This window comes from Erithacus rubecula, assembly GCF_903797595.1.
Source record: "Erithacus rubecula genome assembly, chromosome: 3".
NCBI lineage: Eukaryota > Metazoa > Chordata > Aves > Passeriformes > Muscicapidae > Erithacus > Erithacus rubecula.
In genome coordinates, this window is record NC_136689.1 from 241,044 (window position 1) to 262,500 (window position 21,457).

The window sequence follows — 21,457 nt, forward strand, 5'->3', positions numbered from 1 at the left end:
GGTGCCCATCACAGGTCTTTTAAAATATGAAAGTCTGGCCAATTTACAAGCCAATGGAAATAGGTCCTTGTGGTGACAAGTGTCTGAAAGCACCCCTTATCCATATGGTGTGCAACCACAGTTGGCAATTTTAATTGCCAGTAACTGTCTGTGCACCAGAGGCATGACAGTGGCACGAGGGAAATGGAGGGAAAGGCAGATCAGAGGCTGGCTGCCCCTTCCTGCCCCAGCCCAAGCTGTGGGGCAAGGAGTGCTCTGAGCCCCCAGGAGCAGCACTCCCAGAGCCAGGCACCCAGAGAGCTGCAGCACCCTGGGAGCTGCCCAGGCACACCCTCCTACCTTCTGCTGCCGTGCTGGGGCCGTCCAGCCGAGTCGTCCCCGTGCTCTTTTTCCTGCGATGCTTTTTCCTGTTGGCATGTGGTGATGGAGGGGGCTCCAGCTTTGGGCTGGCAGCACTGGAAATGTTTGGGCTGGAGCTCAGTGAGTCGGCAGTACCGTTAGCTAAAGACAAAAACAAGGCAAGTCATGTACAGTGGGACACTGACAGCCTCCTCTTCCCAGGACACCCAAGGGCTCTGGAGCAGCCCCAGCCCTTGGCTGGCTTGGGCCACACGGCTCCATGGCACAGGACGTGCCCAGCCCCATGGCACAGGATGTGCCCAGCCCCATGGCACAGGACGTGCCCAGCCCCATGGCACCATGGCACAGGGCTGCTCCCACAGCCACTGCAGCTCCCTGGACAGCCAGGCTGGACCCCCCTGCACTGGGATCTACGCAGGACAATCACAGCAGCACCTCTGGGGCAGCCCCATGGCCTGCCCCAAACAGGAGCTCCTGGGAAAGCTGCCCCCTCCCTGGAGAAGAGTCTGGGGGAGGAACAGGCCCCACGGTGCTCTCTGGGGCAGGGGCAGGCCAGCATGCAGAGGCTCTCTGGAAGTGCAGCCCTGCTCTGCCAGGCGAGGTGATGGGCTCGCCACACAGAACCTGAGCACCCTGGGCTCAATAGGCTCCGATACGGAGCTGAAGGAGCTGCATCCCCAGCAGCAACGCACCAAATTTATCCTCAATCATACTGTTCCTTACAATTAATAGCAGAATTAGAAACAATCAGGGAGCTGCCTAATTACTGTCAATTAGAGTGCGCTAATCAAGCTCCGATCACACACACACACGCTGCCGCTGCACTCACCATTAAATGTCAAATTTCATTAGAGACCAGCAACAAAATCAAAAGCCTGACATTCAATTTCAGCAGCACACACAGCGCAGGCTTCCAATCAGCATAAAAATGCAGACTCCGGGGAAGGCAGCGAGGCGCAGGAGCCCTGCTCTGTTAACCCTCTCCTAAATCCACTGCTGCCTCTGCAGTGTCCACCCACCCGGGCCAGGGGGGCAGCCCCCCGCCCAGGACCCTGCCCAGGACCCTGCCCCGGCCTCTTTGCCACAGCCCAGTGTCTGCCACCGAGTCCTGAGCTCCCATTTCCATCTTCTGTGGCACCTGGAATGAAGAGAGGAATCCCAGCACTGCACAAGGGCAGCAGCTCCAGCAGTGGGAGGGCAGGGACCTGCCAAGCCTTTCTCCTGGCCCAGCTCCCTCAGCTGATCCTGGTTTGGTCAGAATGGTTTTTGGGCTTGGTCTGTCTCAACAAGCAGCAGCAGGGGGTGGGGAGAGGCACAGAGGGGCACAGGGCAGGAGCTGCCCAGGCAGGGATGGAGGTGCAGCTGGTGTCCCCTCACGCAGCTGAGAGGCTGCAGCATTGGAGCTCTCCCAGCTCTGCCTTCCCCTGCACTGACACACACCAGTAGGGTGTTTCTGCTGCTATTTATCCATGGGGAAATAGCTCACCCTTGACAATTAAGAGAGATAAATCTAATAAAATCAGACTCCAGTTTTCTAAATATAAATTACTGATCATGCTCAAGACCGTGCTCAGAGCAGGTGTGAAGCACCTTCAGCTCCCAGCCATATGCCACAGGGGACCTGAACTTTCTCACCAGCAGTGCCTCTATCCTCCCTCTGCTGCCCACCTGCTCATCAGGATGCTGCCTGGGCCAAATCCCACACCTCTGGCACCCTGCCCCACTGCAGGCTCAGTGAATGGGGTCACACATTTTCACATTCCCCTCTGTGGCCTGCCATGAGCAGCTCCTGAGGGATCAGATCATCACCCACGTCCCTGCTCTTCCTGCCCAGCAGCCAACACCAGAGCTGGGGACCTCAGGGCCCCTGTGGGATGGGGACAGGATGGCAATGGGGTGGGGGCAGCACATGGAACACTCCCTCTGCTAGATCAGACATTGCTCAATCTCTCCTTCTCCAGCAGCAACTGAACCCCTCACCCAAGGACTTCAAGAGTCCCATCTCACCAAGGGAACCTTCCACAGGCACACCTGGGACCTCCTGGGCCCTTTAGGGGGACCCTGGAACCCCACAGGTGGGCTGCAGGGCTTCTACACTAGGGATAGATACAGAATGTGCTGGAGCATGTTTATATGACTGTATGGTCCCACCCCACTGCAGAACCAGAGCAGACATCCCAGAGCTGGGATGGCAGCCTGCAGCCTTGCTGTGTGCCCAGAATCAGCTCTGAGCACAGGAAAACTCCTCCCCTGCCTGCCATGCAGGTTTGGAAACTCAGCAGAGAGCCTGGTCTCTGGCAGGGCTGGGCTCGGGTGTGGTGCAGGACTCAGCTCAGCTCCCTGGTGGAGGGGGGCTGTGCTGCTCAGCTCAGCCCTGCCATGTGGAAAGCACTGCCCACCCAACCTCCCTCACAACACTGGGAATCCACTCCTGTCAGCTGGGGCTGTGGGGGACACAGCAGGGATGCAGCCCTGGGAGCTGCCTGGCACCCCCAGGCATGGCCATGGTGTGCTGCAGGCCCTGCAGCAGAGCTGGCCCTGGGCTGGCTCTCTGGAGCACCAGCACAGGGCACTGGGACCTGAGAGCAGCCACCAGCACACAGGACAGACTGAGCACTGGTGGCACCTCCCCTCTCCACTGGCTGCAGCAGCACAGAATCACAGAATGGTTTGGGCAGGAGGGGATCAAGGCTCACCCAATCCCACCCCTGCCATGGGCAGGGACACCTTCCACTGTCCCAGGCTGCTCCAAACCACATCCAGCCTGGCCTTGGACACTGCCAGGGGTCCAGGGGCAGCCATCTCTGGGCACCCTGCTGCCTCACCACCCTCTCAATAAAACACTGCTTCCCTCTATCTAGTCAAAACCCATCCACTTTTAGTTTAAAAACTATTTCTTTTCCTGCTATGACAGACTGCAGATCAGTCCCATCTGAGTCTCCAGTAACTGTGCATAGAAGAGGAAGAGGTCCAGGTGCTGTGAGCATGGACAGGAACAGAAGGACAGGGAGCAGAGGGATGGAGAGCAAAAGGACAAGGGGCAGGACATGGGACAGAGGGATGGGGACACAGCCTGGCTGGCTCTCCTGTGCCACCCAGAGCAGGGCAGGGCAGGGCAACACAGAGCACGGCAGCACCAGCCCCCAGCTCTGCAGAGGGGAGGAAGGATGATGCCTGACAGCTCCTGGGGCAGGAGGAACCAGGGCAGGGAGCTGCTGTGCAGAGGGCTGGTGCCACAGACCAATCTGAGCCAAGGTGTGTGCCTGTGCAGAGCAGCAAGGGGCACCTGGGCTGGGAGTCTCTCCAGCACGGGATGAGCAGGCACACCTGTGTCCAGCCCCCTGGCAATGGCTACTCAGTGTAGCAGTCCTCCAGCCAAGCTCCCCACTGTCCCACTGTCCCAGTGTCCCAGTGTCCCAGTGTCGCGGTCCCCCGGCCGTGCCCTGCCCTGCCCAGCCCAGCGCTGCCGGCACAGCCCCGCTCGGCGCTGCCCCTGCGCTCCCCTCGCCCGCGCTGCCCCATCAGCAGTAACAGTCTGATTAATTCGCTTCCAGCAGGGAGCTGATGGGGCCAATGATGGAGCCGCTGCATCAGGCGCGCTGAAATTGATAGTTTTTCACAGTTACAAATGAGGAGCCTCCTCAGCTGCAAATGGCGCCCGCACAGTCGGACTCCGGTAATGATCATAAAGAGGCTCCTTTAAACTGCGAAAGCCCCTGGGAGCGGGCGGGGGGGCGGCTGCCGCGCTAATGAGAACTACAAGGGGCGAGCAGGCATGGAAATGGCTCCTCCACTCTTGATGTGCATTTAACTGCTTTTTTAGTGCGGCGGCAGAGCCAGGAACGAAGGAGTGATGAATGCAGCACAAAAGCATTTATTTTCCAATTCGGCAAAGTGGCTACGTTGGGAAATGTATGAATTATTTTAATTCACTCAACTGTCCTGAAACATCACTGAGAGCGAGTGAGCGTGGGGGGAGGGGGCGGGCTGTGCTCAGTGTGTGCTCCAGAGACAGGAATCACTCCTATTCCTTCAACTGCCCCGAAATCGGGGAGACGGGGGTGCCCACGAGGCGCAGGGATGAGGGAAAGCCGCGGCACAAGGTCGGGGCGGGGGGCTCGGAGCCGGCCAGCTCCTCCCGGGCGGAGAGCGGAGCTGCCGAGCAGGGGCGCAGCCGGGGGAGCGGATACTCACCGGGGCCGGGGCAGGCGGCGGGCACGGGCGCGGGCTCGCTCCACTGCTCGGCGCTGGACACGGAGTAGGAGCGCTGGTGCATCCCGTCCGCCTTGCAGCTGAAGCCCACCAGGCTGACGCCGCTGACGGAGCGCTCCGAGTGCAGGGACGTGCTGCTGCTCGAGTGGGGGGCACCTGCGGGACAGTCAGCAAGCGGGGGCTGACACCGCTGCCGCACGGCTCGGCTGGCCCCCGCGGGCAGGCTCTCGCTGCCCGGTCCCTAGGGTGCTGCGGAAGAGCCCAGCACAGCCCGCCTCCCAGAGAGACCCCAGCTCAGGGGGGCTGCAGTGCAGCAGCCCGGCATGCACAGCTACGGATCCTGGCACCCGGCTGCGGTTCATGCTCCTGATTCCCACTACAGCCTCGGGCAACCGGGCAAACCCAAACCCACCCCGCGATCAGCACACCCACTTCCATCTCTCCACTCCATTCTCCTGTGTGAACCTGGCAGGAAATCCAGCCGTGCTGGGGCACTGGGAGAGATGTGAAATCACATGGAGGGTGTCAAAGAAACAAGCAGGGGAACAGATTTCTGCAAGGTGGGGATGGCAGGTGCAAATTCCTTTTCCCACCAGCTCAAAACTGCTGTGGCTGAGCCCAGGAACCTGAACCCCCAAGAGAGGAGTGTTTTTGGGACTAGAGGCTGTCACAGAGGACACGATCACTCAGTGATGCAAAATGGGTCAAGTGTTTATGGATTATAGGAATACCCAAAGTGTCCAGAATAGCAAGCAGAAGGGTTGTGACAGGGAGCACACAGCCTCCCGTTCAGTCTGCAGCAGTCTGCCAGAGGAGGAACCAGCCCGAGGGATCTCTCTGCACCTGCCCACCAGCAGCCCCCTCCCACCCTCCCCCAGGCCGTTCTGCCCCAGCCACTGCACAGACACTGCTCTGGGAGCTCAGGGCTGAGAGCAGGGCCTGTCCCTGCTCCAGAGCCTCCTTCCCTGCCTGGAGGCACAGACACTGAGCTGGGACTCCCACTGCAGCCCACCTGGCCATGGCCCAGGGCAGGGCCACAGAGCAGCTCCAGAGGCTGGGCTGCGAGGAGCTGAGCCTTGGTCCCAGGGACTGCTGCAAGTGGAGCCTCCCAAGAGGCAAATCAGCATCTGTGGAAGCAGGGGGGGCTGCTGCCCCCAGCACAGCCCACCTGCCTTGCTGTGTGAAACCAGACTCACCTGGCTCCCACGGAGCTCAGCACGGCTGAAGGGAGGTGGAAGGGAGCTCTGGCATCATCCTGGGCCTGGCTCAGGCAGAGCCCCCAGAGCCAGTGGCCATGGACTGTTTCTGGTGACTTTGGAGCCTCTCTAAGGAGGGAGATGGCACAACCTCCCTGGGCAACCTATCCCTGTGCTGTGCCACCCTCTGCGAAGAGCAGAGCCCCACAAAATGCCACTGAAGCCCCATAGTTCATAAATGTGTGTTCCTGCCCCTGCTGCTCCCATGAGACCCCAAGAGATGCTATTCAGATGTGCCCAAGCACAGCCAGGGCTGCCAGTGCCTGAGGGACAGCTCAAGAGCTCAAACACCCCCTCCAAAGGCAAGTGCTGAAAGGAGGGGTGATGTGGGCACCAGCCCTGCACCAGGCATGCCTGCCACCCACCACCACCATCATCATCATCATCACCATCATCATCACCACCATCGTTGCCATCACTCCTTTATCACCAGCATGGCAGGTCCCTCCCATTCTCTTCTTCCCTGTTCTCATCCTGGACCACAATGCCCTTCCCCAAAATGCAGTGCTGTGCAGGATCCCCTGTGAGCCTGGCCTGCAGCTCCTGCCTGCCACAGTGCCCACGGGGAGCCTTGCACCTGAGCTGCCAGGACCCTGCCCCCAAACCCCAAACTGCCCTGAACCCTGAACAGCCCTGAACTCTGAGCTGCCAGGACCCTGCACCCCAAACCCCAAACTGCCCTGAACCCTGAACAGCCCTGAACCCTGATCTGCCCTGAACCCTGAACTGCCCTGCACGTGAGCTGCCCTGAACCCCAAACTGCCAGGACCTGCACCCCGAATTTCCCTGCCCCTGTGCTCCCCACCCCGACCCCAGGCTGCAGGACCCTCCTTGCAGAGCCCCACCACGTCCCCACGTCTCCTGCTCCAGCCTGGTTGCTGCATGTTCCCCCTCCCTCCCCTTGTTCAGCGCCACAGAAACACGTGTAAAACCATGACACTGACTTTGCCTCTAATTAGCCCTTAATTTACAAGACACACTCGGAAGGGTAATTAGCTGGCGCTCCGCTCCTGACTGCTGCATCCATCTCCTCTCTGCCTCCTCGTGGGAGGGAGCCTGCTGCTGCTGCTGCTGCTGCTGCAGGGACAGCACTGCTCCCCTGCCACTGGGGCTGGGGTGGGCTTGGTGCTGGGAATGGGGCTGGGCTGGGATAATGGGATAAAGGGATAATGGGATGCACCAAGCCCCAGGCACCCCCAGCCCTGGTTATGGCCACAGCCACAGAGCAGAGAAGGTGAAGAAGGGAAAGCAGAAACTGGGAAAAGCTCCTCCTGCAAAGGGGAAAGTCCTGCAGAGCCCATGGGAGTGCAGATGTGACCCCTGCACACCCACACAGCCAGGCCAGGAGCCCCAGCCCACCAGGACCTGCCCCTTCATTACACTTCTGAGGAGCACACGGGCTACCACAAGTGCCAGAGCTTCATTCTGAAGGAAGGAACAGCTTCCATCAGCTCTGCAGCCCCTCCAAGCTCCCTGCACCTCTGGGGGTTCCACAGCCCAGCCACTGGCTCACTCACAGCCCTCGTGCTGTGCAGCTCCAGCTTCTCCCAGGGAGCTGCTGGGTGCCCCAGTAAGGCCAGAGCTCCCAGGAACTTCCTTTGGAAGTGACACCCTGGCAGCTGCTGGACACGCTCCCTGTAAAGGGGGTGACAGGTGACACGTCAATACCACCTGCAGGGACTGAACCCCAAACTCTCAGCTCCCCAAGTCCCTCTGCCCAAAAGAGGCTCACAGGGCCCTGTGATGCCTTTTCAGTACAGCCCAGCTGATGGTGTGGCACTGGATGGAAAACCAGCTCAATCCAGAATGGCCTTTCCCAGGCAAGGCACGGCAGCCCAGAGGCTTCAGTGAGACACCTGGACCACAGCAAACTAGGAATTCTTCACTAAGGTGTGGCTGCTCAGGATACAGGGTAAAGGGGAGATAGCCAAAAGGCACCACCAGTTGGGAAGGAGACAATTTGCAGTCACTAGAGACCTTTTTAGTATCTCTTGAATAATTTCAAGAGCAATTTGGCAGAACAGATCACAGGGTCTGGTGAAATTTGCTGGTGACACTGTGCCGGATGCTGCTATCAGGCCCTTACAGTGTGGAGGAAACCAACTCTGGCACAGGGAATGGGCTGTGCTGAATTTTAAAGAGGCAGCAGCTGGAGAGCACTCTTGGGTTCCCCTGGGTTTATGGCCAAGCACAGGACAGGTCCTTCATGGAGTGCCAGGCCCTGCTCCCTCACAGGCACAGGGGCTGGCAGCAGGCTGGAGAGGTGGTGGAGGTGCCCAGGGTGGGTGAGGACACCCTGGCATGGAGCAAACCCTGGTTCCTCTGGTGCTGCAGAGGCCAACAGCAGATCCATGCTACTGCCTGCCTGCCAAAGGGTGCCCCAAGGACTCGTCACTCACTGCCCCTCAAACACTGGCTGCCAGCACATCTGCTCCAGATAAAAACCAGGACTGGTGTGTGTCCCTGGGGTCTGGCTCCCAGTACTGGCTGCAGCCTGCAGCTGAACAGGCTCAAAGCCTCCCCAGAGGCTGTGGCTGCTCAGGACCCTCAGCTGGGCAGAACACAACTGCAGCTAGTGGGAAACCTCCACTCCCAAACCAGCCAGGGAGCCAAGGAGCCTGGCAGAGCTGCCTGCCTGTGAAACCCTGCTGGGAGGGTGGAACTCTCCCCTGTCAGGGGGCCAGCAGCTGCCACAGCAGGAGGGGGCAATCCTCCCTGGGAGCCCCTGTGGCTGCTGCCAGAGCCAGTGCAGAGCCAGCAGCTCTGCCAGGCTGGGGTCCCAAATGCAGCACTGTGTGCTCCTACCTGGGCACTCCTGGGTCCTTCCTCCTCAACAGCTTCCCTGAGTGCAGAAGGCAGGGCTGGCTCTGGGCCAGCAGCAGCCCAGCATGCAGAACTGTCACTTCAGAGCCACCAACCCCTGCACCCTCCTTGGGAGCTGGCACCATGCAGGGCACCCCAGCAGCTCCCAGGCAGGGGGGCACATTCTGGGCTGGCTGACAGACAGACAGACAGACAGCTGTCCTTCCCACTCTGCCTGTGGGATCACTGATCCCAGCTGTGGGTGGCTGAGGTTTCCCAGCCCAGCTCTGTGGCAGGGCCATCAGGATGTGCCAGCTTGCACCCAGCAGGGGCCATCCCTTGGGCCTCACAGATGCTGTGGCACAGGGACTGTCCCTGTCTGCCAGTGCTGCCCCTGCAGAGAGTGGCTCTGGGCACTGCCTGTGCTGAGTGACCCAGTGACCCCCAGCCCCACCCCAGCTGACTGTGCTGGTTCCAGCCAGCAGCACAAATAGCTCTGCAGGTGCCACTGCCCCTGGGACACAGAGAGCTGGGCTGGCCATGGCACTTCCCATCCCCAGCCAGAGCCCGGGATGAGCCAGTGCTTCTCCAGCCAGCACACCAGCTCCTCTCTGGTTTAGAGGGGACCAGCCCTGGGAGTGCCCCCAAACCTGCACCCAGAGCACTGTGCCAGCCAGGAACTGCAGGGCAGCTGCAGCCACTGTGCCTCCAGTCTGAGCTCTGCACCCACACAGAGCCACCTGCCAGCCCAGGGAGCAGCTCCAGGGCAGGGAGGGACAGCTCTGCAAGCAGAGGCAGACTGGTGCAAGGGCAGTGGCAGCCCTGCAGCCAGGGAGAGGCCAGAGAGCCCCAGAGTGCCCAAGCTCTGCTGCACTGCACACCCAGCTCTGCCCCTCTCTCACTCCTGCCTCAACAGTGATGGATCTGCCAGAAAATCTGATCCTCACTTGAACACTGCCAGTGCCAGGGAGTGAGTGACACTGGCTGAGTGGCTCCAGGTGTTAATTGCCTTCACTGCTGAAATCTGGGCCTTATTTCTGGCCTCAGCTGTCTTTCTTCTGCCACTGTCACTGGATCTGGTCCATTTTATCTGAGAAAGAGCTCTCACCAAATTTCTCTTCCTATGCAGGTATTTACAGATGGTGTTAAAATCACCTCTTAACCTTTTCTCCAATAAGCTAAATATATTGAGCTCCTTGAATCTTCCTGCAGGTGATTCTGAGAGCAGTTCCTGGTTTTTACAGACTTTCCTGTCCATCATTTTGTCTCCTCCTGTGGACACATGAATCCATTAACCTGGGCCCTGTGGAAGTCCTCTCCACCCCAAAACTGACTGTCAGCATCCACACATGAAAAAGACCTTGACCACACCTTCTGCAAGTCCTGAATTAAATAATTCAGCCTTGCTGATTCCAACATGTCCACATCTGCTACCTGCTGTTTAATTTGCTGCCTAATTACAGCTGGAATATGAAGAATTCATCATTCTGTGCTGAGATACATCATCTTGCCTCTTCCCAAACACCAATACAAGTGTTCACTGAACACTTTGCTTTTTTTCCTTATTAACCATTCTATTATTCCCACACAGTAATATAAGAATGCTGGGGTTAGGATTCATTAGTTCATGAGAAACTTGAGAAAAACCCCTTTCACTGTCTGTAACTGCAGTGGATCCTGTTCTGCATCCCCCTGGCAGTGCAGGCTACTGTGCCAAGGTGGGAAGTGAGCTGCTGGCACTGTCATTTGTTATGTGGAAACTCCATGGAACATCTGAGGATTAGAGACCTGGTGAGGTGCTCATGGCTCAGCTAACAGCTGCCCCAGGTGAAGCAGCCCCTGAGCAGCTGCTCAGCCAGCCCTGGGCCAAGGTGAGTCTCTGGCACAGGATGGTGGTGGGGAGGCCACCCTGCACACCCACACCAGGCTGGGGAGCCCAGCACAGGGCAGCAGGGAGGGCCAGGAGCTGCCCTGGGCTCAGCACCTGGGGCAGGAACACAGGAGGGCAGTTTGTGCCAGGCAGAGCAGCTGTGAGAGCGAGGGGAGAGGTTTCCCCTGGGAGAAGGGAGCAGAGCTGAGTGACAGCCTTGTGCAGATGTCCCCAAAGCTCTCCATGGGGGGGCAGTTTGGTGTCCCCATCCCCACAGAGAAAGAGTGGGGGCTTTCCCCCAGCAGTTGTGCTGTGCTTCATCAGTGACTTTGCTCCTAATTCCTCATCCCCATCACCTGCCAGGTGTTGCTGAAGCTGCTCCCCAGACCTGTGGGCAGGGAGGGTGCTGCTGGCTCCCCTGAGTGCCACAGCCTTTTGTGTGGCTGCAGCCACAGTGAGTGGGAGCCCAGGGAGCTGGACCACTCCCCATGAAGGCAGGAGGGTCACCCTGAAGGCTGCTCCCCATTAATCACTGGTGGATGTTGTGCTGGGAGTGCTGCCACAGGAATGGCAGCAGGAGCCCCAGTGCAGCTCCAGCTGCCTGTGCCAGCCCCACCAGTGCCACCAGCCTCCAGCAGCTGAGCTCCCAGCTCCTGCTCAGCACTGAGCCATTCCTTTATCGTGCTGCTCCTCGTTTTATCACTTCTCACACACACACAGATCCAGCAGCACCGTGCAGCCAGCTCCCTCCACCTGCTCCTGCTCCTTCAGAGAATGAACAGTTCACAACTCCTCTCCACCAACACTGACACATTTTAACCACTACAACCCTCCTTTTAACTTTCTGGTATCCAATAAAATATTCTTTAAAAACTCCTAATTATGCTTCACTTTTTTCCCCTGTTTAAAATCTTTCTCCCAAAAGATCTGGCACGTAATTGCTTCCAGCTTGGTGAAATTGACTCAGATCCATTTTTGTGTGCATGTGTCTGTGCATGTGTGTGTTTAATACTCTATTTCTGATCTCAATTTTACCCTGCCTGAACACCAGCACAATGCAGCCAAATTATTTTCACATAAGGCACTACTGAATTTAGTTTGGTGAGTGGCTGAAGTGGGGTGGGAGCTGCTCTGCTGTTTGGAACCAGAATTCACAAAGTCCACAGAAGTTCTAGTGCAACTTCATGAAGTCCCTCAGTGACTTTACTACATTAATGTCATTCTCCAACACATAACAAAGAATTATCCCAGGAAAGCAAGGTGCTGGGAAAGAGCAGCAGGAGCTGATGAAGGAACATGGTCTGTGCTCCAGATCACTCTGCTGGCCTGTTACTGTGAAGAGAGGTGTCACTCAGGGTCCCTGCAGAAACCTGGAATCACAAGCTGCAGGAGATCTGCAAAAAATGCTGTGTAAAACAGAACCTAGGACAGATCCCTGCTATCCCTAGGGCAGTGGTGGGAGATGGACACTCCTGAAGGCAGCACCAGCAAGTCATTTACACTGAGATTTTAACAGGTGGCCACTAATTACACCCTTGCAGCTTTTCCAGGTGGCCCGTGCAAGGCACCTGAGCCAGATGCTCCAGAATTCAGAATGCTGAGAGCTACAGCCACAGCCCCCCAGCCTGGCTCTGTGCCCCATGCCCAGCTGGCTGCCCTGGGCACCTTGGCCAGCCCTGGGCTGCTCTGATCACCAGGGCACTCTGCTGCCTTGTGCTCCTCTCCTCCTCCCTTCTCCAAGCCTTCTCCCTGCTCAGCCCTGCACAGCACAGCTCCTTAGTGATCTGGTAAGGGATAAGTGTAACAACTCCCAGTAATTATCTCTAATTAGGGTTAGTGATTACACTGTTGGGTCGGAGAAAATCAATCTGTGCTCCTGCACTGGGGAGGGCAGGCAGAGCACCAGCAGCTCCCTCTGTGCCCCCCATGAGCCCCTCCCTGCCTGCAGGGCTCTGGAGCTGCCTGCTCCAGCAGCAGGAACCATCCTGACCCAGCAGACTCAGCCTTCTGCCCAGCCCCAGAACCAGGCACCAGGGACTGCTGCTCCTGTCCTGCCTTGTGCCACCCACCTGGCTGCAGCCACACTCCTCCTCTGCCCACGGAGCCCTGACAATTTCCAGCCTCACTCAATGCAAAACTTTAAACCAACAGCTCAAGCCTCACATTTGGATTCATCCTCCACCTTCAGACATGCAGATAAACATTTGTAAGAGGTTACTGTATGACTGTATTAGTGAATGTATAATATTTATAATATACATATGAATTTGCAGTATTTTATACATGATTCATGATTCAAAATATTAATTACAGATCAATTTTAGTAAATCTCTCATCTCAGCTTCATCTTCAGACTACAAACAACCCTTTAACATATTACTGGGAAGGGCAAAGTCCCACATGGAGGAAGAGCAGACCCTTACCCTCCTCCTTCCAGCTTGGCACCCCCAGGTCCAATTACAGAAGCCCAGAGTGTTTGGGTCAGAAGTGACCCGAGGATCATCCAGTTCAGCCCCTGCCCTGCCCGTGGCTGCCCAGCAGACAGACACTGCACTTTCACAGTCAGCCTCTACAGAAAGCCAAGTGAGCAAGCCAAAACCCCAGCTGGGAGTGGGGTGTGTCCCCACAGCTGGCACAGAACCAGCTGTGCACGGGCACTGCCCCACTCAGGCTGAGGGGGAGGCACGGGCCCTGCTCTGGCTTTCCCTCTGCTGCCCAGCTCACAGGGCTCCAGCACAACAGAGAGCACAGCCACGGCATCCTCTGAGCAGCCAAGAGCCACGGGCAAATCCAGGCACAGACACCCGGCAGCTGTCCTGCAGAGTGGGCACAGCTGCACCCGGGGACGTCCCTGCACACACGCCAGGGCGGGGTGACACGACCTGCTGCTGGGGGCACAGCAAAAGCAACTTCCACAAGTCAGAGCCGAGCTTTCCCTCCCGAGTGCCCAATTTCCCTTCTTGCACAGGACATTAATGACCCTGCTCTGACCCGAAGAAGCCATCGTGCAGCCACAAGCAGGAGAGAGGCAGGAGATGATGCAGCAGCCTCCTTCTGCCACGACCTGCACCACCCTGCTCTCACTGCTCTTCTTCCCTCAATGTCATTGTCCCCCACGGCGAGCAGCGGTGTGCCAGGGAAACAGGTTTTCCCTTTTCTTTGTTAATTCTTCCCTCATTACATTTGAAATTCCACAATCAGTGTGCACTGTAATTGTCGAATTTGATGCTAATGATTAATGAATTAAACATGGATCCATCAATTAGTCCTCGGAGAATAATTCTGCATAAAGCAGCGGATAATGTAATTACAGTAACAAAGATAATGAGATGTTAACATCGACGGAGCCCGACGTGACATGATCACAGCAGGCTCAGCAACCCCGGCCTGGGGGAGCCAATCCCTCACTCTGCAGAGGCAGAGCATCGGGGGGCAGGGGCTGGGGGCTGTGCCAGCGCGGGGACGGCACCAGCACCGGCACTGGAACAGGCACCGGCACCGGCACAAGCACTGACACTGAACAGGCACAGGCACAGGAACAGACACAGGCACTGGCACCGACACTGGAACAGGCACCGGAACAGGCACAGGAACAGGCACTGGAACAGGCACCAACACCGGCACAGGAACAAGCACTGACACTGACACCGGCACTAACACTGACACTGGAACAGGCACAGGAACAGGCACCAGAACAGGCACAGGCACAGGCACTGGAACAGGAACAGGCACTGACACTGACACTAACACTGACACTGGAACAGGCACAGGAACAGGCACCGACACCGGCACAGGCACAGGCGCTGACACTGGTGCTGACACAGGCACAGGAACAGGCACCGGTGCTGACACCGACACTGACATCAGCACCGCGCTCTGCCTGGCACCAGGGGCACACAGAGCTGTGCCCAGCCCTGCTCAGGGCACACAGAGCTGCCCCCAGCCCTGCTCAGGGCACACAGAGCTGCCCCCAGCCCTGCTCAGGGCACACAGAGCTGTGCCCAGCCCTGCTCAGGGCACACAGAGCTGCCCCCAGCCCTGCTCAGGGCACACAGAGCTGCCCCCTGCCCTGCTCAGGGCACACAGAGCTGTGCCCTGCCCTGCTCAGGGCACACAGAGCTGCCCCCAGCCCTGCTCAGGGCACACAGAGCTGTGCCCTGCCCTGCTCAGGGCACACAGAGCTGCCCCCAGCCCTGCTCAGGGCACACAGAGCTGTGCCCAGCCCTGCTCAGGGCACACAGAGCTGTGCCCTGCCCTGCTCAGGGGCACACAGAGCTGTGCCCAGCCCTGCTCAGGGCACACAGAGCTGCTCCCTGCCCTGCTCAGGGCACACAGAGCTGTACCCTGCCCTGCTCAGGGGCACACAGAGCTGTGCCCTGCCCTGCTCAGGGCACACAGAGCTGCCCCCAGCCCTGCTCAGGGCACACAGAGCTGTGCCCTGCCCTGCTCAGGGCACACAGAGCTGCCCCCAGCCCTGCTCAGGGCACACAGAGCTGTACCCTGCCCTGCTCAGGGGCACACAGAGCTGTGCCCAGCCCTGCTCAGGGGCACACAGAGCTGTGCCCTGCCCTGCTCAGGGCACACAGAGCTGTACCCTGCCCTGCTCAGGGCACACAGAGCTGCCCCCAGCCCTGCTCAGGGCACACAGAGCTGTGCCCTGCCCTGCTCAGGGCACACAGAGCTGCCCCCAGCCCTGCTCAGGGCACACAGAGCTGTGCCCTGCCCTGCTCAGGGCACACAGAGCTGCCCCCAGCCCTGCTCAGGGCACACAGAGCTGCAGCCTGCACCCAGCACCAGCCCCTGCTATCCCAGCCCTGCAGAGGCTGGGGCCAGCATGGGCTCCCTCCCACAGCCCCTGGCACACAGCCCCAGGGATGGGCAGGCTGCCACTCTGTGCCCTGAGCTCTCCCTGGCCTGGGCTGGGCAGCCAGGACTCGGTGCCAGCACACAGGACCCAGCTCAGGGACAGCAGGGCTCTCATCAGCCCAGAGCAAACAGAGCACCAGCCAAGCAGTGCCTGCCATTCCCACCCCCTGGAACACGCTCTCCTGCAGGAGATGCAGGAGGGATGCTGCAGAGGCAGCAGGAGGAGCACTCACACTGGCACTGGTCCCAACACACGTGTCAGGCCATGCAGACCATTCCTCAGGCTGCAGAGAACTGAGCAGCAGCAGTGCCCACCCCGAAGCACCCAGAGCTGGAGCTCCCAGCTCCGTGCTGAGTGCGGCTGGCCCGTCCTGCTCAGCTCCCCCGCTGGGGCACGGCTCCTGTCAGCTCTCCAGCACATCCCACGGGACTCCCACGGTTCTCAGCAAGCTGCAGCACCCCCAGGAGCCCCCCAGGGCACAGCAGAACTTTCCCTTCAGCCTGCTTCCTTTACTCTTGTGCTCTGCTCCCCTCAGTCCCTCTCTGCTGCTGGGATCCTCCAGTCACTGCCTGCAGCCACAGCCAGCCCAGCAGTGCTGCAGTTCTTCCTGCACTCCTCTGCCCACCCCAGGGCAGGGCTCCTGTGCTCAGCCCTGCCCTCCCCTGCCCTCAGGGGGCTGTGGAGCCCAGAGCTGCAGTGCTGGCTGCGTGGCTGTGGTCTGTGCCCCACACCATGGCACCAGTGCTCCCTGTCCCTGCTCCCCTTGCTAACTCTGTGAAGCAAGAACCCAGAGCTCAGCTGGGCTCAGGCTGGGCTCTCGTGCTGACTGACACTGGCTCTTGTGCCACCACCTTTCCTCCCCCTGAAAGTCCCCTTACTGTGTCCCTTTTTCATCCCAGCTGCACTTCAACAGGAGCTGCTCCTGTTCCTCCAGCCAGAAAGGTGAGATGCAGCACAGCACAAGGCCAGGTGAACCTGCAGAACCAGAGGAATGATGCAGCTGGGAGCCTGTGAGGGAGAGGCCAGGGAAGTGACACTGCAGGGGAAGAGGAGCAGCAGAGACACTTGACCCACACCTCCAGTGAACACTTGCCTCCAGGCCATGACCCCTGCCAGCTCTGGCACATCTGCTCATCCCTTTCTTGCCCTCTCCAGTCCAACCACTGTGGTCCCATCCCCTGTCACTGGCACTTTCTACAGGACCAGGGTGCACCAAGCCCTGTCCTGGTGAGTGCCAGGACCTCACCACCTTCACATGGAAGAACTTCCTAATATCCAATCTAAACCTCTCCTCCCTCAGAATAACATCATTCCCCCTTGTGCCATCACTCCAGGCCCTTGTCCAAGCTCCCTCTCCAGCTCCAGGCACTGGAAGGGCTCTGAGGTCTTCCCCAGAGCCTTCTCTTCTCCAAGATAACACCTTCAGCTCTCCCAGCCTATCTCTGTAGGAAAGGGCTCCAGCCCTTGGAGCATCTCCATGCCTTCCTCTGGACAATGGGAACTCATCCAACCCAAAGTAAAACCAAGCTTAATTACAGTAAAGTTGATCATGACTGAGCTCAGAGCCCCTCCTGGTTTCACAAACACAAGTCCTTCCCTCATTCCTACTGTATTCAGCTTGAAGCTGTCTATACCTGCTTTGGAGTTATTCTGACTCCTCACCAGAGCACTGCACCCACCTATTCCATCCACACACAGGGCACATTCTTCTCCCCTCTATGTCCCTGCTGTTTGCTCATGCCAGGTGAGGACTGTGTGTGCAGTGGACAGCAGCCAGAGTTCAGGGCCCAGAGGAACCACAGACACTTGCTCTCAACTCTATCCACTGGTTGCCCAGAGACTCTGGGGTAAGACAGCAAATCCCTCATGTCTCCAGAGTTTGTGCCCTCTGAAGATTAACTTGTGACTGGCAAAGAACTGCAAACTTTGAGGTGCTTTCTCTGCAGTTCCCAAAATAGGTGTCAAATGAGTGATGCCCAGTGGATCCAGCAACAGCCTCATCCACAGTCCCTAAGGTGGCAGAACTGTGGGGTCACTGCTAATTTGAAGGCAGGCAGTTTCCCACCTGCCCTAAATCCAGCCCTGGTCATTGCACACGGGTAAGAGACAGAGGGTCTGTGTCCCATTTGTGCACTTGGCGACTGCATCCATTGCTACTGGGCTTAGAAGCATCGGAGAGAGATGAAAAAATTCCTCAGAAAAGCCTTTACTGATTGTGTACCAGAAGAAAAACCCTTCTGACCCTGCAGACACGGCCTGAGCTGAAACAGGACACACAACACGAGCTTAAAGCTGCTGCCCCAGTGCTGAGCCCTGTGCACACACCACCCTGGGCAGCCACAGCTCTGCTCAAGGGCCCAGGGCAGACAGGCAGCAGGGCATCCCAAAGCCACAGACCCTGCATGCACCCCAGCACAGGCCCAGCCCTGCACAGCCACCCAGCAACACCCACCAGCTGCACTCAAGCACATCTTGTGTCTCAAAACTGGGCTGGTTCCAGAGGCTCAGGCAGTGCTAAGTCCAACTGCTCTCCAGATAAACTATCCCAACATCCATTTCCCCCTGCCAGGAAACTGCATCTCCTCTCCTGTGTGAACTGCCCCAGCTCCAGCCCCTGCACTCTGCCTGCTCCAGCTCTGGGGCCCAGACTGAAGGGTCTCACACCACACTTGCTCCTTGGCTCTGGTTTCCAGCAGCAGGGACCAGGGACCCAGGGACAGCCCATCCCAGGGACATCCCATCCCAGGGACATCCCAACCCAGGTACATCCCAACCCAGAGACATCCCAACCCAGAGACATCCCAATCCAGGGACATCCCATCCCAGGGACATCCCAACCCAGAGACATCCCAATCCAGGGACATCCCAACCCAGAGACATCCCAACCCAGGTACATCCCAACCCAGGGACATCCCATCCCAGGGACATCCCATCCCAGGGACATCCCATCCCAGGGACATCCCATCCCAGGGACATCCCAACCCAGGGACATCCCATCCCAGGGACAACCCAACCCAGGGACATCCCAACCTGCTCCTGTCAGCCCAACAACACCCAGAGGATGGCTGCACGTAGGACAAGGGGTGAGCAGCTGTTTTGGCAGCACCACAAGCTCCTCTGCGGTTTGAATCCTTCCCCCAGCTCTGGCACCCCTGTCCAGCCAGAGCCCAGGCAGGCAGGGAAGTGTCCCTGTGCAGAACCAGGAGCTGTCCCCAGGCTGGGGCACGCTGAGCGTGGGTGGTGCTGAAAGAGCAGCAGTGAACAATGGAGAGACAAGGCAAGGAACAGGCAGAGCTGCACAGCCCTGGCCAGAACAGACGGATTATCCACAGATGACCTCTGACTTGACCAGAGCAGCAGGTTGGGATGGGGAGGGCTCGTGATGGCACCATGAGAGCAGAGATGTCACTGTGCCCCATTGCCTGTCTGTGTCCGTGTCTGTGTGGGATGCCCCGGGCTCCAGCAGCTCCTGACACCCACCCCAGCTGCAGCCCACCTGCCCTCAGCCCCAGGACACCGAGGCTCTGTGCTGACAGCACCTGGCCACGGGCAGAGCAGGGCACAGAGCAGCAATGAACAGCATGGGCACGTGCCACCCACGCTCACCCTCAGGGGCAGGCCTGCATTCAGAAGGGTTTCTGTGGCCAGCAGCAGCACCAGCACTCCCTCAGCATCCCAGTCAGAGCCTTCTCCATAACCTGTGCACCAGGCTGTGCCAACAGATGGCTGGGCAGAAGGCAGGTGGAAACTGCCCACCCTGGCCAAGGACACCAGGACCAAGGACTGGAAAGGCTCTGGGAAATGTGGGCAGGAAGGCCCAAAGTTCAAGAGCTCCCCCAGGCAGGGTGAGAAGGAAGAGCATGGCAGGAACTCTGTGAGAGGAGGAGTGTGACAGGAACTCTGTGAGAGGCCAGAGGGCAGCCAGCCTCCCACTCCCACCTCACCACACTCTGGGGCAACTCTTCAACGTACACAGAGTGATGGTCCCAAACCAGATCCTCACCATTTCTCCAGGGGAAAGTGAGGAGGAAACAGGGTCGCAAAAACAGAAAGAAACAGAAGACAACTTGTCAGGAACCAAGAGCCTTGGGATTTCCTTTGGTTCAGGGAGTAGCAGCTTCGACCACATGAAGCAGCTCACCAGCCTTAAAATTCCTCAAGGGTTCACACTGCCAGTGATGTTCTTCTGTCCTGGACACCAAGCAGCACAACACCCTAAGAGCAGCTTACCTGGGAGTGCACAGAAATGCTAATGACCACCAAAGGGACTCCTCCAGGGTGGTGAAAGCAAGGCAGGAGCACCCTCAGGAGGGGCTGTGCTCCCAGTCCTGCTAAGCCAAGGGCTGGCTCTGTGCCCCCAGAGCAACTTTTACCTGTGCCCCAGAGCAGCTCCTACCTGTGCCCCCAGAGCAACTCTTACCTGTGCCCCAGAGCAGCTCTTACCTGTGACCTACAGCAGCTCCTACCTGTGCCCCAGAACAGCTCTTACCTGTGCCCCACAGCAGCTCCTACCTGTGCCCCACAGCAGCTCCTACCTGTGCCCAGAGCAGCTCCTACCTGTGCCCCAGAGCAGCTCCTACCTGTGCCCCCAGAGCAGCTCCTACCTGTGCCCAGAGCAGCTCTTACCTGTGCCCTACAGCAGCTCCTACCTGTGCCCCAGAGCAGCTCTTACCTGTGCCCCCAGAGCAGCTCTTACCTGTGCCCAGAGCAGCTCCTACCTGTGCCCCCAGAGCAGCTCCTACCTGTGCCCAGAGCAGCTCTTACCTGTGCCCAGAGCAGCTCCTACCTGTGCCCAGAGCAGCTGCTACCTGTGCCCCAGAGCAGCTCCTACCTGTGCCCCCAGAGCAACTCTTACCTGTGCCCCAGAGCAGCTCTTACCTGTGCCCTACAGCAGCTCCTACCTGTGCCCCAGAGCAGCTCTTACCTGTGCCCTACAGCAGCTCCTACCTGTGCCCCAGAGCAGCTCCTACCTGTGCCCCAGAGCAGCTCTTACCTGTGCCCCAGAGCAGCTCCTACCTGTGCCCCAGAGCAGCTCCTACCTGTGCCTGCTGCCAGCTGGGAGCTGCTCCTGTCCTTGTTGAGCCCGTTGGCCTTGGGGCTGGCGCCGGGCGCTGCCGCTGTGGCGCGGGGCAGCCGCTTGCCCGGCACCTTCACTGTGGTTCTCAGCAGGTCAATCTCCTTCCCGTGCACGTTCTGCATGTAGTCCTGCAGCACAGTAGAAGGGAGGGGGGTCAGCCTGCCCCAGACAAACACACCCAGCTGCCCCAGCCCCAGAATCAGCACTGAGCCTGTGGGATGCCAGGACGAGCCCACATGGGGAGGCATGGCTGGGGATCGGAGATCAGGTGGAGTCAAAGGCAGGCAGGTGAGCAGCACTCCCTGCTCCCCAGCATCCCCTGGCTCAGCTCAGCACCCAACTGCAACAGGAACAACAGGCTGGAATGGGATGGAACGGAACGGAACGGAACGGAACAGGATAGAATAGAATAGAATAGAATAGAATAGAATAGAATAGAATAGAATAGAATAGAATAGAATAGAATAGAATAGAATAGAATAGAATAGAATAGAATAGAATAGAATAGAATAGAATAGAATAGAATAGAATAGAATAGAATAGAATAGAATAGAATAGAATTACAGCACAAGCAATGGGATTCCTAAAAATTCTGTCTCAGCTGGGGTAAGAGAAACCCAACCCAACAGAACTCAGCTAACTCCCTTGCTCATTCACCTGCAGAGCTTCCTATTATTCAACACTTGGTGCTTCCACAATTTCTTCTGGCAGACAATCCATATACAACCAAAGCCCCACGTGCAGACTGTAGCTATCACTCTGCCCTGTCTTCCAAGAGCATCTCAGCTTTCAGTCAGAATGAGGGTGCAGACTCCAAATCCCTCCTGAGCACTGTGTCTTGCTGTGCCTCCCAGCTGCTCTGGGGGGCTTGGGTTTACTCCAATTCACAAGGAGGTCACAAAAAGATTGACTCAGAGATGGTCCCTGTTTGCTTTCACATCCAGGAAGATAAAGACATGAACATGCTCGTTTAAGAGCACCAACCCTCACATCCTGGACACAAAAGCAGGTGA

General features: G+C 58.2%; 1 protein-coding gene across 1 annotated transcript in view; it reads right to left on the minus strand.

Annotated features, from left to right (window-relative positions):
• AGAP3 (ArfGAP with GTPase domain, ankyrin repeat and PH domain 3) overlaps window positions 1-21,457 on the minus strand; it is a 115,031-nt gene that overhangs the window by 13,636 nt on the left and 79,938 nt on the right. Inside the window, exons 11-13 of the mRNA XM_079301195.1 lie at window positions 20,407-20,572; window positions 4,555-4,728; window positions 340-501 (exon numbers count right to left, since the gene is read on the minus strand). Of these exons, the coding sequence (XP_079157321.1) occupies window positions 340-501; window positions 4,555-4,728; window positions 20,407-20,572 (502 nt within the window). The remainder of the gene's footprint in view (window positions 1-339; window positions 502-4,554; window positions 4,729-20,406; window positions 20,573-21,457) is intronic.